The sequence below is a fragment of the Glycine soja genome, chromosome 19, assembly GCF_004193775.1.
Source record: "Glycine soja cultivar W05 chromosome 19, ASM419377v2, whole genome shotgun sequence".
Lineage (NCBI taxonomy): Eukaryota > Viridiplantae > Streptophyta > Magnoliopsida > Fabales > Fabaceae > Glycine > Glycine soja.
The window spans coordinates 387,061-400,757 of record NC_041020.1 but is presented as its reverse complement, the minus strand read 5'-3'; the positions used below and the strand labels follow the sequence as shown (position 1 = coordinate 400,757).

The 13,697-nt window shown below is 35.6% G+C and overlaps 1 protein-coding gene across 2 annotated transcripts; it reads left to right on the top strand.

The window, feature by feature from the left end:
- Positions 1-531: 531 nt before the first annotated feature.
- On the top strand, positions 532-13,403 carry LOC114398125 (protein RST1). Of its 2 annotated transcripts, none has more exons than XM_028360275.1 (25): positions 532-947; positions 1,017-1,304; positions 1,452-1,535; positions 1,629-1,908; positions 2,318-2,568; positions 2,792-2,975; positions 3,063-3,250; positions 3,358-3,458; positions 3,997-4,072; positions 5,043-5,174; positions 5,262-5,343; positions 5,484-5,556; positions 5,933-6,092; positions 6,202-6,332; positions 6,422-6,513; positions 6,906-6,997; positions 7,072-7,287; positions 7,410-7,487; positions 7,885-8,067; positions 8,575-9,468; positions 9,567-9,863; positions 10,542-11,201; positions 11,471-11,621; positions 11,822-11,940; positions 12,489-13,403. In XM_028360275.1, exons 1-25 carry the CDS (start codon positions 549-551, stop codon positions 12,849-12,851), a joined length of 5,574 nt encoding a protein of 1,857 aa, XP_028216076.1. In that variant the 5' UTR covers positions 532-548; the 3' UTR covers positions 12,852-13,403. The 2 variants fall into 2 exon arrangements, with proteins under 2 accessions (XP_028216076.1, XP_028216075.1); XM_028360274.1 differs by having other exon boundaries at positions 2,306-2,568.
- Positions 13,404-13,697: the final 294 nt, after the last annotated feature.

The following is a 13,697-nucleotide window of genomic DNA, read 5'->3' as shown; positions in this document are numbered from 1 at the left end:
TTTAAAAACCGATCTGAGTCGTCGGATTTACCCCAAATTGACTGGTCCAATAACCAAGCCAGATACATGACTGGTCCAATAACCAATTCGACCCGATTGTGCCATCGGGTCCCGGTTGGGTTGGTCAGGTCGGACCGGGTTATAAAAATATGATTGAAATTATGTGTGAGATGTTGACAAATTGATTCCTTAAAAATGAAAAAAATTTTAAATTTAACCCTTGAATATGCAAAAAGTGTAATAAATTAATTTATCAGATAATTTAATTCCTAAAATTTGTAACTTAATATTAATTTGATCCTTGAAAAATAACATCATTAATCAAATTAATAACTTATATTTGCTCTCTTCCTTTTTTCTATCAAGTTGTAAACTGAAAATTGTCTAAGAAACATTTTTCTTATAAAATTTGCATATTTTACTACCAAAAATTTCAAAATTTTGTGTATTTTGGCACTCAATTTTATTTTATTTTTACTCATTTTGCCTCCGATATATATAGAGTAGCAGTCACTTCTATTCTTTTCCGAATGTTCAGTTAGTGAGTGATGGAGTCTTACGGTCCTCTCCTAGAGAAGACCCAAGTCCCCCAACCGGCGCTCCAAAAACTCGCCGTCGATTCCATTTTCTCGAAGCTCCGATCAGCACCCAGCCACCTCGACCCAGAATCCGAACCCGGAAGACGCGCCATTTCCCAATGCCTCGCCTCCCCTTCCCCTCACGTCGTCGACCACTCCGTCCGCCACCTCTGCCGCCTCGCCGCCGACTCCGCCGTCGCCGTCCCCCGCGCCTCCCTCGAGCTCCTCTCCGCGCTCCAAGGATCCGACCCGAAACTCGTCCCCATCTTCGTCAAGGGACTCGGTTTCCTCGCTCGCCACGATTTCCGCCACAAAAATAGCGCCTCGCAACAATTTACTTCTTCCACTCTCACTCACCCTTTCGTTAGGGTCAGTCTCTCTCACTCGTCCTTTCTCCCTTCACTATTAAGCTAATCCTATATCTCCTATTTTTGGCAGGTGTTGTTGTGCCGGCAGGAAGTTCAATCCGAACTCCTACATCAGGTGTTGCTGTTTATGTTGCAGAATAAGGATGTGGGAATGGTTCGAGTTTGTGAATTTTTAAGGCCCTTGTTGAATGTCTCAATCATAAGATTGTCGGTTTCGGAATCCTCCTTGTCCTCGTCGTTTGCAATGCAACTGGTGTCCTCTATGGCGGCGTTCTGTTGCTCGTTTCCGCACGAGACTGTGCCTGTTTTTAAGCTTCTAATTGAGTGCCTTAAGTTTCTTCCGCATGAGAGCTCTGAAGTAAGTGTGTAATTGTAAGAATAAGCATCGCATATGTTGCGTTAAATTAGTTCTACGTTCTGGTTGTTATGTTTTATTAGTGTAGTGATAGGTGGAGCGATTTTATCATCTTATTGGTATTGCTGTTTTCTTTTTCAACCTTCTCAGGACTACAGGAAATTAGTGTTTGTTGTAGAGCATATGGTGGAGGCATATATAGTGGTGCTGAAATCTTTGGCTGGAAAGAAATCAGTATGTTCCTTGTAATTTAGTGTTCAAATTTGCCTTCATTGTTTTATAATATAATTTATGCCTTGCTCTTGTATTGTTATTGATCCCTGTTAGCCGCTGATAACCGAAGCTCAACTATGTGCCGTTGAATTTCTGGAAACAATTCTTTCTCTATCCACGTGTCTTCAGTGGCACCCTGGTGGTCACGAGCCCATATGTGAACTATTAAGGCGCTTGTTGTCTGTACAGAATGATCTTGGGTTACCATGGCTGCCTGGTTTGGCATCAACTATTGCATCATTATTCACAATCATCGTTCAATCAGAACTTGAACACGAACAAATTTCTATATTGAAACTCCTCCTCTTGATCCTGAAGTGGAAATATGATAATGGTAAGTTTTCTATAACTGTCCCGATTTTGAGGTTTATGCATACCTTCAAGTTGAATACTTGGGACCAAATGTATGATATTGTTTTGTTTTATTAAAAATGTGACATTTGTTTTTTTTTTTTTTTTGCCTTTTCCATTGAGTTCTAAGTCAATCTGTGCCAGTAGCATTCATATTTTATAATTTCATGGAAAAGAAGTTTGTGAATTTTTCAGGATACTGCTTTAGCATTCTCTTTCTTTGTCTTATGGCAATGAATTGGGTTCAGGATTTTAGGTGGATGGTTTGTTAATTACTTGGAAATTAGGCCAAGTTTACCTTATGCATACTACTCTGTAATTATGCTCATTTGATATCCCTTTTGTCTCATAATTTTTTATATTATTGTAATAATTTATAGTTACCAATGCAGATGCTGCTATCAGTGAACCTAAATTCTCTTTATTTGAAGAAACTTTGTTTCTTCTTCCCGTTGTTAGTCTCATGTCATCTCCTTCCAAATCTGTGAAAGGACTGGCTACTGATTTGCTTCTCCTCTTGGAGAAGCTCCTTGTCAAGATGTTTGTTGCACCAAAAGATAAACCAATTGTCAAAGGGGGAGATCATTATCTTAGCACGCCAGGAGTTATAGTTTTGAGACTTTTGCGACATCTGTGGTATCAGGTGTTTTGTCTGGCATATCATTTTTTTTTCTTCTGTTTAAACTGATATTTGTATCATCTATGCAAATGATATTTACTTTTAGATGAAAGCATTAATATGCTGTAGTCCTGAATAAATATATGTGACCAGAAAAAGGGCAGTAAACTAATGTGAATTGTAGCTATTTCTAGTTTTCTACCCCAGCAATGATAGAGTTTTTAAAATTCTGTGTCTGTTGTTTCAGGATGGAGAATCTTCTCCCAGAACTTCCCTTCTGAAGTTGACTTTAAAAGGATTGAATCAAAGTGAAATAATGCATGATAGACCAATATCTTGGGTTTCTCATTTAAGAGGGTTCTGCTTGTCAATTGTTGACCAACGAAAATCTTCACTAGCTATCTCACATTCTCAGGAAGTATTTTTGAATGGTAAACCCATTAGCTTTTGTGAAATGGAGTTATAGTTGAGTTAGAGGATGCAAGAGATTGATGTTATCTCAATGTATTCCCTTGCAGAGATGCCCTTGTTACTCAGTGCTGTTCTCAATGTTTTATTGATACATCAATCAATGGCGGCTGCTGCTGTTGATTGTTTGTCTTCCATTGCCATTATGGATCCCAAACTGGGAGTTCCTTTGTTGCTAACAATTATGTTTTACAGTAATATATTCATAAGAAATGATATCAATCACCATGATATGCTGGTAACTTCTCCCTTTTGTAATGGCACTTATTTCATGGCATTACCTTGTTCTTTTATCTCCCATCATATGTAAAATGTTTTTTTCCTCTTAACTTTAAATTGTTGCAGTTAAATTTTTTTGAAATGCTGCCATCACTTGCTTCACACTCGGCAATGATTCCACTTGTAGTTCAAACTATCTTGCCAATGCTTAACAAAGATGCAAAAGTGTGGGTACTACTCTAGATTGTGTATTTTGTTTGCTTCTTTTTAAAACAAAGAAATATTATTATAATTATATTATTCTTGCCTTGTGGTATCCTGTTTTTGTAGCAATGATGTTGTACCATTCATGTCCCTTTTCTAGCATTCTGACATTGAGTATCACTATCACATAAAGCTGTTGATCTAAGTGTTTGAACTCTGAGCTGCTATTGTCTTTAGTTGGAAAGTGGAACATAATGACATCCAAAAGCAAAGTTTAATGTATAATTTCTGTTTTTCCATTGTATTAATTTCAGGAATCTTACCGGTTATGTGAATGATATTTCCCTTCTGTTCTTGTGCTCGTAAATCTAAAATAGTGCTTCTTACATATCTGATCTGGTTGTGTAGCCATAATGTTCTTCTTCACCTCACAAGGGAGGATGTTTGGTTTTTAAAATAGAAATTCATCATGGTCCTTAAATGTCTTTCTGGCCCTTGTGTATTCTTCAAAATATTGAATTACCTGCAATTCAGCTTTAAATACTTTCCCTCCTCATGCAGCTCGTTATATTCTACAGCGACCAGATTGCTATGTCGAACCTGGGAGACTAATGATCGAGCCTTTGGGAGTTTGCAAGTGAGCTTTTCATTCCACAATTTCTTGTATCTTCCACTGCCATACATGTTATTTTAGGTGGGCATACATAATTATTTAATGCAGAAGATGAGATGACTTGAATTGTATTGATAGAAGAAATGTAATTGTGAACTCAATGAAACGGAATTGTTTGTTTATGAAAAGTTTTCTAAGTTAAACACATTGAAGTGGTGCTACTATTCCATTCTATAACTCTATTATTTATTAAGATGTTGGTGTTACACTATTAACGGAGTCTTGGTGTGGTTGATTAATATTTCCTTAGTTTTTAAGAGTAGAATTGATTGTACCATGTCAAGAAATGGATGATGCATTGGGGACACAAGTTATTCGTAGATAAATAAAGTAAATAGCTTAGTTTCTAGGCTTTTTTACTTAGCTTTGATGATGAAAATCTGAGATAACTCCTGATGTATCTATGAATGGTCTGTTCAAACTCTGTTTTTGACTCTGAAAGCTAGCTTTGTTTTTTCTTCTTCTTAAAATTGTGTGCAGTGCTATAATTTTAACTTTGTTATCTAGAAGATAATTTAGGAGTAGCAAGAATTATAGTTGCTTTTCAGTAAAAGATGATGTTACATGTTTCTGGTTTTTTTGGGGGAGGGCATGTTCACACTAGCAGAGCTCAAACATAGAGCCATAAGATTTTGATGCTATATAGACAGTTCTTTACACATACAAACACACTTTTTCTGCTCCATGATATTCTTGTGAATCCATGCTAGGTCACACAAAAGGTTTTCTACAAATTTATGTGCAATACGATGACTCTGCATACTGTTTGTCCCATTTGATCTTTTCCAAGATTTATCCGTACAACATATTTCTAAGACTTTTGTTGAGAATTGAGATTCCTATTTGCTTGACTATTTGACAGTCCCTTGCTATGTCTTCATGATCTTACTACAGTAAAAATTTTGTAATTTATTTTACATTTCTCCATATCTAGGGTGTTTTACTCCCTAAAGGATTCACCAATTTCACTTCGGAGAGAGATATCTGCATCAGCATGGCTGCTTCCATTCGAGATGTTTGCCATAAAAGCCCTGATAGGGGTGTTGATCTCATTTTGTCTGTTTCGGTATGCCCTGTCTGTACTATTTTGTTGCTTCTCTTTTTCCAGTGCATGCTTTGATGAGAAATCATGGTTTTGTGTTGGAACAAACAGTCTTGCATTGAGAGCCAAGATCCTGTAATTAAAGCTATTGGCTTGCAAAGCCTTGCCTTCCTTTGTGAAGCAGATGTGATTGGTAATTTTTTTAAAATATATTTGGAATAATACTATACCTAGGCATAGTAAGTTATGCATGAACAAGAGTATGATACTAGATCATGTTCAATTTATTTTGTTGTTAAATAGCATTCTGATAATATATGCCTTCTTCTTTAGATTTCTACACTGCATGGGATGTCATTGCAAAGCATGTGCAAGGTTACCAAGATGATCCTATTCTTGCTCATAGGTAAGCATGTTAAGGTTCTGAGCAGACACTTATATGTTGTTGACTTAGATTATAATAAAGATGGTGGTGAATTCTAGAAAAAGAAAAATTAGAAGTTGTAGCTGCAACTGGATATTTTAAATCCCTGGGTTATACATCCCAACTCATCAAGTAGCATTGACAACTTCAGCAGTTCAGCGTTTTTCAGTCTTGGGGATCTTGAATTTTTTAAACAAAATATTGCTTTAGATATATATCATTTTTTTCAGTTAATATACTTTGATTCTGTATAGTCTTTTGATTGAAATTTTTTTTCTCCATCAATTAATACATAATTTCCTAGTTTTGAATTGTCATTCTGTTGTCTCATTAAAAGACACTTCCTGTGTTATGGCAGCCTATGCCTTCTGCTTAGGTGGGGTGCAATGGACGCAGAAGCATATCCAGAAGCATCAAAGAGTGTGCTGCAAATTTTGTGGGATGTAGTTACCTATGGTCAGGGTAGACAGTGGGGAAAAGCAAGAATTTCAGCCCTGGAGGCACTTGCTCAATATGAAGTATATCCATTGATGAAAATGTTGCTCTGCATGAGTGGACTGTTATTTTATTAAAATAAAGAGTAATTTACACTTGTTCCTTTGATATTGTTTTGTTACCACTTTCCAGGTGCCACAGCTTGAGAATAGTATTCCAGATTTCAAGAAAATGAATTTGGAGCTGTTCTTTTCTGAGACAAATCCCAAAGTACTCAAGGCTATGGAGGAGTTTCATGTCAAGTTAATAACATATGAGCACATGTAAGCATTGCATCCTACAATTGATTTACTTATATTGGATGGTATAATAATATGATTCAATTTGTTAATTTTCTATCCATTTGCTTTAGAAATCGTCGGAGAGTAGTCAAGGAAAAAAGAGTTACAGGAAGCAAGATCGAAAAATTGATGGATGTATTTCCACAGGTTATATTCTCTTCAGGTATGGTGGTATCAGCTGTCTATTTTGTGTTCTTTTCCCAATAATTCTTCCAAAAAGAAGTTCAGGTCTGATACTGGAAAAATAAAATAAAATGCTTAAATTGAGTCTTCTTTTTATCTACAACATCTCTTGTTAACTCATGGTTTGTTAATGCCAAAAATGAAAAACAAAATCAATTTATTTGGATTTAGCCTAGATCTAAATGAAACTGGGTGGTTGCGTTTATGTTGACAGGACATGATTTCTTTCACATGGTTTAGAAACTGAATGTTTCCTTAAATGGAGTGGTAGAAATTCTGTCACTAATTGCTTTTATCAAACTCTGTCTGGTTTAATATATTAATTTTCTTGTTTTATTTGAATATGCCTTGATGTTAAGCTTCTACTTGCAGGAGTGATAAATAAAGCTAGAGAGTTACCTGGTGCTTCTTTATTATGTTTTTCTTTCCCTCCTAAAGATATGAATGAACATCTAGCATCCAAAGTAAGATATTGACAGATTAAATATATTCTGATTAGATTTGACTGCACTTTTGATCTGATATTATATGTATTCAGAGGTTAAGAGATGTACATGCTGGGTATGAAAATGCTCTAGTGGAAGTAGCTGCTTCTCTTCAGCTCTCAAGAAATATCTTGCTTGCGCTGATGGCACTGCAATCATGGAAAGGCTTCATGCGACGTTGGATGAAGGCTTACACTCTGTCCTATGATGCTAAGGCACAATCGAGTGTCCTAGATAAAACTTCTAAAGCTGCTAGTGATATTTTAAAGGTCAGGTTTGCTGTTTTGTCATTACAAACTATCTTTTTTTCCCATTTATCAGTTATCTGTATCTAATGCACAACTTTGTCAATATCTGATGTAGGCTGTTTTGTTACATGCTTTTTGTGCAGAGTATGATAGCAATAGCGGATGAGGCTATACCTAGAGCTGCTGAAAATATTGCACTGGCTATTGGTGCACTTTGTGTGGTGAGAAGGTTTTCTATTGTTAAGCATTCATTTAGAATCTTTATAGATTCTGACTAATTATCATCGATGCTGCATATTCACATCTAAACATATAAAGTGTTGTTAAGATTATGGAACATGTAACTCTACGAGTATTATTAACCACATTTTATACGAACAATTTTACAATATGAATGATCTTGGAAGTATTTCTGTCTCCTAAATGCCATATATCCCTTGATCTGCTATCTGTTGCATACCAATGTCTATAATTTTACATTTTCACTTTTGGGCTATGTTCAATTAAAACATCAGCCAATTAGTGAGTCAATTCTCTAATAATCTGGTTAGTAATGTATCTTGTGTAATTAGCATAATAACATTTGATTGTTACCTTCTCTGGCCTTACTATTTTCAGGTTTTGCCTCCATCTGTTCACATGGTTAAGTCTGCTGCTTCAAAGTTCCTTTTGGAATGGTTGTTCCAACATGAGCATGAACACCGCCAATGGTCTGCTGCAATTTCTCTTGGATTAATCTCTAGTTGCCTTCATGTAACAGATCATAAAGAGAGATATCATAACATCACAGGACTTCTTGAGGTATTCTTGTTCAATCCTTTTTGTGTATGTCTATTGTCCCATTTTTTTAAGATCTTGGTTATCTTGTTTCTACTTTCTATTTTTTAATTAAAACAAAATTTTGATCAACAAGTTTGAAGAAAAAATTTCGAAGATTAAAGAAAGTATAGCATTGTTTATGAATTTTTCTTAACAGTTTTGATGAAATATAAGTGTTTCTGGAATTTTTCTTAGTCCACCTTCCCTTAGCTTTTATGAATCCAAGATTTTTTGGAGATAGAAACTCAGACTTCTATGAGATTATATTAAGAGGTTGTAGCATACTTATGTTCCCAATACCATTGTAGTAGGATAGTCAAGAAGGAAGCTGAAGAATGGTATTACACACACCGAGGCTAAAATCAGAGTTTTAAATGAATTCTCTTGTCATTTTTATTAATTTTTTCAATTCAGTTCACTCTTGTCTTGAGAGGAACTTGTTTATAAGATTATCTGACACTCTGTTTCACTGATTGTGTGAACTTCCAGGTTCTTTCTGATAGCAAAAGTTCCCTTGTAAAAGGTGCATGTGGTGTTGGATTGGGTTTTTCATGCCAAGATCTTCTTACCAGAGTTGAAACTTCTGATACCTCTACTGTGATGAAGGAAACAGAGTATGTTCCAGAATCTGTATTACTAGGAAGAATTATTAGGGCCTTAGCTACAATGATACAACAGAGAACTCGATGTTCTTCTGATGTTTTGGACAGTCTATGTTCATGCTTTCCACTGGGTTCATATGACATGAGCGCTAAAGGATATGAACAGTTATCTGAGAACAGTGAAGACTTGGAAGAAGATATCTGGGGTGTTGCTGGACTTGTTCTTGGTCTAGCTAACTCCATTAGCGCAATATACAGAGCTGGAGAGTTAGAGACTGTTATCAAGATAAAGAACTTGTTAATGTCATGGCTTCCATATTTGCATTCACTAGTTGAAAGCAGTACTTTCCAGTGGAAAGAATCTGAGCATGTCTTAGCTCTAGGATCCTGTATTGCACTTCCTACAGTAGTGGCTTTTTGCCAGAGAATGGAATTGATAAATGATGTTGAGTTGGACCGCATTGTGGTTGGCTTTAAAGAGTTAATTTCTGAGTTAATTGCTGTGAAAAAGTCTGGCATTTTGCACCATAGTTTGCTGATGGCATCATGTGTTGGAGCTGGGACAGTACTTTCTTGTATACTGAATGAAGGTGTTTACTCTATTGAGGTTGAACGTGTTAAATGTTTACTGGAACTGTTCAGGAAATGTTACTTGAATCCTTTCCCTTTTCTTGTCCATCTTGGTGGCATGCTAGGAGTTGTTAATGCTGTTGGAGCAGGTGCAGGAATTTTGGTCAACATGAATTTTCCAAATTACTCTAGGCAATCTGGCTATCAGAAGGTATTTTACCTTTCCATAAAATTGCTACCAGCAATCTCATCATATTTGTTAATGTTTTTCTTGTTTCATATTTAAATATCTTACTGTGTAAACAACAGGAGTCTTCTTCTGTCATGGGCCCTCTCCTCTCAAGTTCTGATTTTGAACCATACTTGACATCATTGGTGCAAGAGATGTTTCTTGTGGCACAGAATTCGGATAATCATCAGCTACAACAGTTTGCTTCCTGGGTACTTGCCTTCCTTCGACATCATTTATGGTCCAAGGAACTTTTGGGGGTTGATAGTGATAGGAGCGTGGCCGCAACTAATTCAAAATCTGTTTCTCAGAGTTTTTCGGAGGACAATATTGTTTTGAAGCTTAGTTTGTGGCTTACGAGTTTCAAATATACTGAGGTAGATCTTTTGCCCATATTTTGTGTAAATTGTTATATGTGTGTGTCCTTCATTTTCAAGTATTTCACTGCTTTTGTCTTCCTCTATAACTCATTTTTTTCTCTGTTTATTCACCTTCCTTTGCTTGATACGATGTCTGGAATTTAATTTCTAAGTTGATGTTTACTTTTTTTTTTCTTTTTCTTTTGGAATTATCTAGAGAGATTTTGTTTCATGTATGGGAGTTGGAAATCAAACTAACTACAAAAGCAGCTTAAAATCTGTATTTCATTATATATAATTTTGTTAAGCATTCACATGAAGCTAGTTGTTGGGTTTTGAAGTTTATTTTCTATTAGAAATCATGTGATACATATCACAGAATTCTGATTATTCATGAATAATATGTTTAAATTTGATAAATTTCATTTTTCCTCAATTTTGAAATGTAATAACCATGCTGAGTGATAACATCATTGAATGCCAACGATTTTATATTGTTTTGCGTCTTACTGTTACATGAATTTGTATTCAATATGATATTAACTCTTTTCTAGATTTTGACATTGTTGTATATGACAAACTTCCAATATACATCCTATTACCAATATATAAAACAAGTCTATTACAATAGTTATGTTGTATGTTTTTCGTTAGTCTCTTCTCATTGTTCTCATTTTTGGTCTTTTCCAAGTCCAGCCAGGTACTATTGTACATATTAGCAGAGTCATTGCTGTATTAAGGTGCCTTTCTACAGCTCCCAGGTTGCCAAGCTTGGATTGGGGGTCAATTATTAGGCGTTGTATGAGATATGAGGCCAAAGTTGCTGAGTTGTTACCAAAAGATTCTGCTTCTAAGAATGGAACTCTAAGGGAGGAATGCATAATGTTTGCAATGGCCCATGCAAATCAATTTGATTCACTGCTAACATTTCTTGATGAGCTATCTGACTTTTCCAGATTCAGGACACTTGAAATAAATTTGCAGTCATGTCTGCTAAATCATCTAGCAGACCTTGTAAAAGTATATTCAAACTCCAGGCTTGAGAAACTATTTGGAGATGTGAGTAATCACTTGTCTTCCTTTACTTCATACAAAGAGTCTAGCACCTACCCCAAAAGCTTGTTATGTATTTCGTGCTGGAAAGGTCTCTACGAGTGCCTAGATGAAGTTTCTGTGGACTCATCTGGTTACATATCCCATATTGAAAGGTGTATGGAGGTTCTATTTACTCTATTGCCAGTGGTTCAATCTTCTGGAAGTGTATCATCTGCGGATGTAAGTTCTGTAGAGGAATGGTCTGAAGCTGTAAGATGCTTAGGGAAGGCTCCGCAGATTTGGCTATTGGATTTTCTTAAGGTATGGTATGCATACACATTACACTACATGATATATTTTACTGTATCTCTTCTTCATCATCATCAATAACAACAACAACAACAATCATCTTTTACTATACGTGATCATTTCTGTTGTTTGGTACCTTCATTATGTTGATTTTTTGTTGTTTACTTTAAGCTAATCCTCCTTGGCGTTGATTCAAATTGATTGAGGTCAAGCTTGTTTATTAGATACAAATTGTCTGTTTAAACCCTGTGCGTGACCAAAGCTGCCGTTTGTAATCACAGGTTTCACATGAGGAGTTTGTTCAGAGTGCTGGCAAATCTATTGAAGTCCAAAAAAAGGTTTGTGCTAAGATCAAACTAGTGAAGACTGGTTCTCTTTCACTGACTGAACTTGGAAAAATGAAATCTTACATATTGAACTCCAAATCACAAGGTTAGTTTCTGCTCCACTACTCAATGCTATTGTGTTTTTGGGCATAGGAGCTCAGATCAATTTGGGCTGAAATAATTAATGGTTATTACTCTAATCGGAGTTGCTATGTATTCACTTGTAAATTGTTTGGAACTTGGAAGCTTATTAAGCCGGAAATGCTTCACATATCAAATATCAATACTAAGGTTTAATTTTGCCAGGACTCTGGGATATACTCTTTGAAGTTGTGGCAGCTTTGTACCATGCGGAGGGAAGTGTAAAAAAACAGTGGCTTATTGATGCTGTTGAAATTAGCTGTGTATCCAGTTTTCCTTCCACGGTATTAGTTCAGTACTGATACATAAATTACAACTTATTTATAGTAACTTTCATGCATATAATGGAAAACTTTAAAAACTAAATTCAGCAAGAATTGGTTTGTGATCAGGGTTGATAATTTCTTTTTTGGAAAAGCAGGTAATACATTGATTTTCAGACATTTTGAAAACCAAAATTATGTTGGTTTGTTGTGAAATTTTAAGGAAATCATTATCGTTACCATCATCATTATTATTTGTAAATAACATATATAAAGAACAGTATCTTTTGTATCAACTTGAATTCCATAGGCACAATTGTTAGATTTCAGCTTGTGTAATTCAGTTTTTGCCACACAAATTTTCTTTCGATGCTTGTTGTTCATATTATGTTCTGCCTGATTTATTTTTGAGCAACTAGCATTTACTATGCTACTACTTGCTATTAATCGGCCCTGCTATAATTTTATATCATGAAAGCAAGAGAGAGTACTATGTTTTACTTCTTGATAACCAAGTTGAATTTGTTATGAAGCTTACTTGTTGTACACATCTCTTCATTTTTCTGCAGGCACTGCAGTTTCTTGGTCTGTTGTCTGCTGCCTGCTGCAAATATATGCCCTTTATGATTGTGGACCAACAAATGGTACTGAATGATCTACCAGTCACCCTTGTGTCTCTTCTGGCAGACCAAAACTGGAATGCTGTTGCAGAAACTGTTGTGTCCCACTTCTTCTCATCAACAGAGTGCATATATGACTGGTCTGTACAAATAGCAGATGGTTCTTATATTCCTGATTCTCAACCCATTGATGGGAGTGAGAATCATATGGCTGTTTTTCTATTGCAAGTGATGCATCATACGTGTGTATTACTTAAGAGCTACTTGCCATTAGATAAGCAGCTTAGGCTCGCCAGCATGGTTATTACTTGAGATGCAAACTACATTCTTGAAAATACAGGATTATGGTGACACTAAAATTGCTTTGTGTTCTCACCATGCTACACGTTGCCCAATGTTTTGGGAATTGTGCTTTGTTATTTATGGAATATGGAGAATTCTGTGAGTTATTCCAGCCATTCCTGGTTCGTTTGGAAAGTGAATTTAGAGGACACACTGTGTTGAGCAGAAGTCAACCGTGTGGGATGTCTCTGGCAAAGCATGCAGCTGTGCATATATTTGTTTGTGGAATCCAATTCTAATTCTAATGCACTAAAATTCAGCAGAAGCAGAATGCATGTTGTATCATTTTCTTTTCTTCCTACACAAGCTAAGCTTGATGTATCATAGAGCCACCCTTGGGGTTGCTTGCAGAGATATGTAATTCATTTTTTAATTAGGTTACAATATAAATATTGAGTTTCAAACTCTTAATTTCGAAGATGAGTGAATGTTCCCATTGGAATGCCCAGTGTTACTGTGTAACTTGAGATATGAATCCACGTAATGCTTGGGAGTTTAAAAAATGTTTAATAGTTATTTTTATGAAAGTTTAGTTAAATTTAAATAAATCATGTACATGATAAAAAAAAATTGTGCTTGTGATAAAATTTAAATGGGCATGCGCTTTGCAAGGACACTTGTATGATTAAATTCATAGTTATGTACTAAATTTTTAAAAGTTTTATAAAATTGCTTAAATCTCATACTTCACAACGCGGAGAGTTTAACGGGAGAATTTGCGTTTAATTCTTTCCGTGTCCAAAATTTTCTTGGATCAATAATAGTTACATATTGTGAGTGAGATTAATCTTTAATCCGGTAGATTAAGAGACATTT

Excerpts from the sequence above, each read along its gene's own strand:
- LOC114398125 (XM_028360274.1), top strand. The coding sequence starts at position 549 with ATGGAGTCTTACGGTCCTCTCCTAGAGAAGACCCAAGTCCCCCAACCG. Across the intron at positions 1,305-1,451 it reads TTCCGCATGAGAGCTCTGAA|GACTACAGGAAATTAGTGTT; the intron begins GTAAGTGTGTAA and ends CAACCTTCTCAG. Across the intron at positions 2,976-3,062 it reads TCAGGAAGTATTTTTGAATG|AGATGCCCTTGTTACTCAGT; the intron begins GTAAACCCATTA and ends ATTCCCTTGCAG.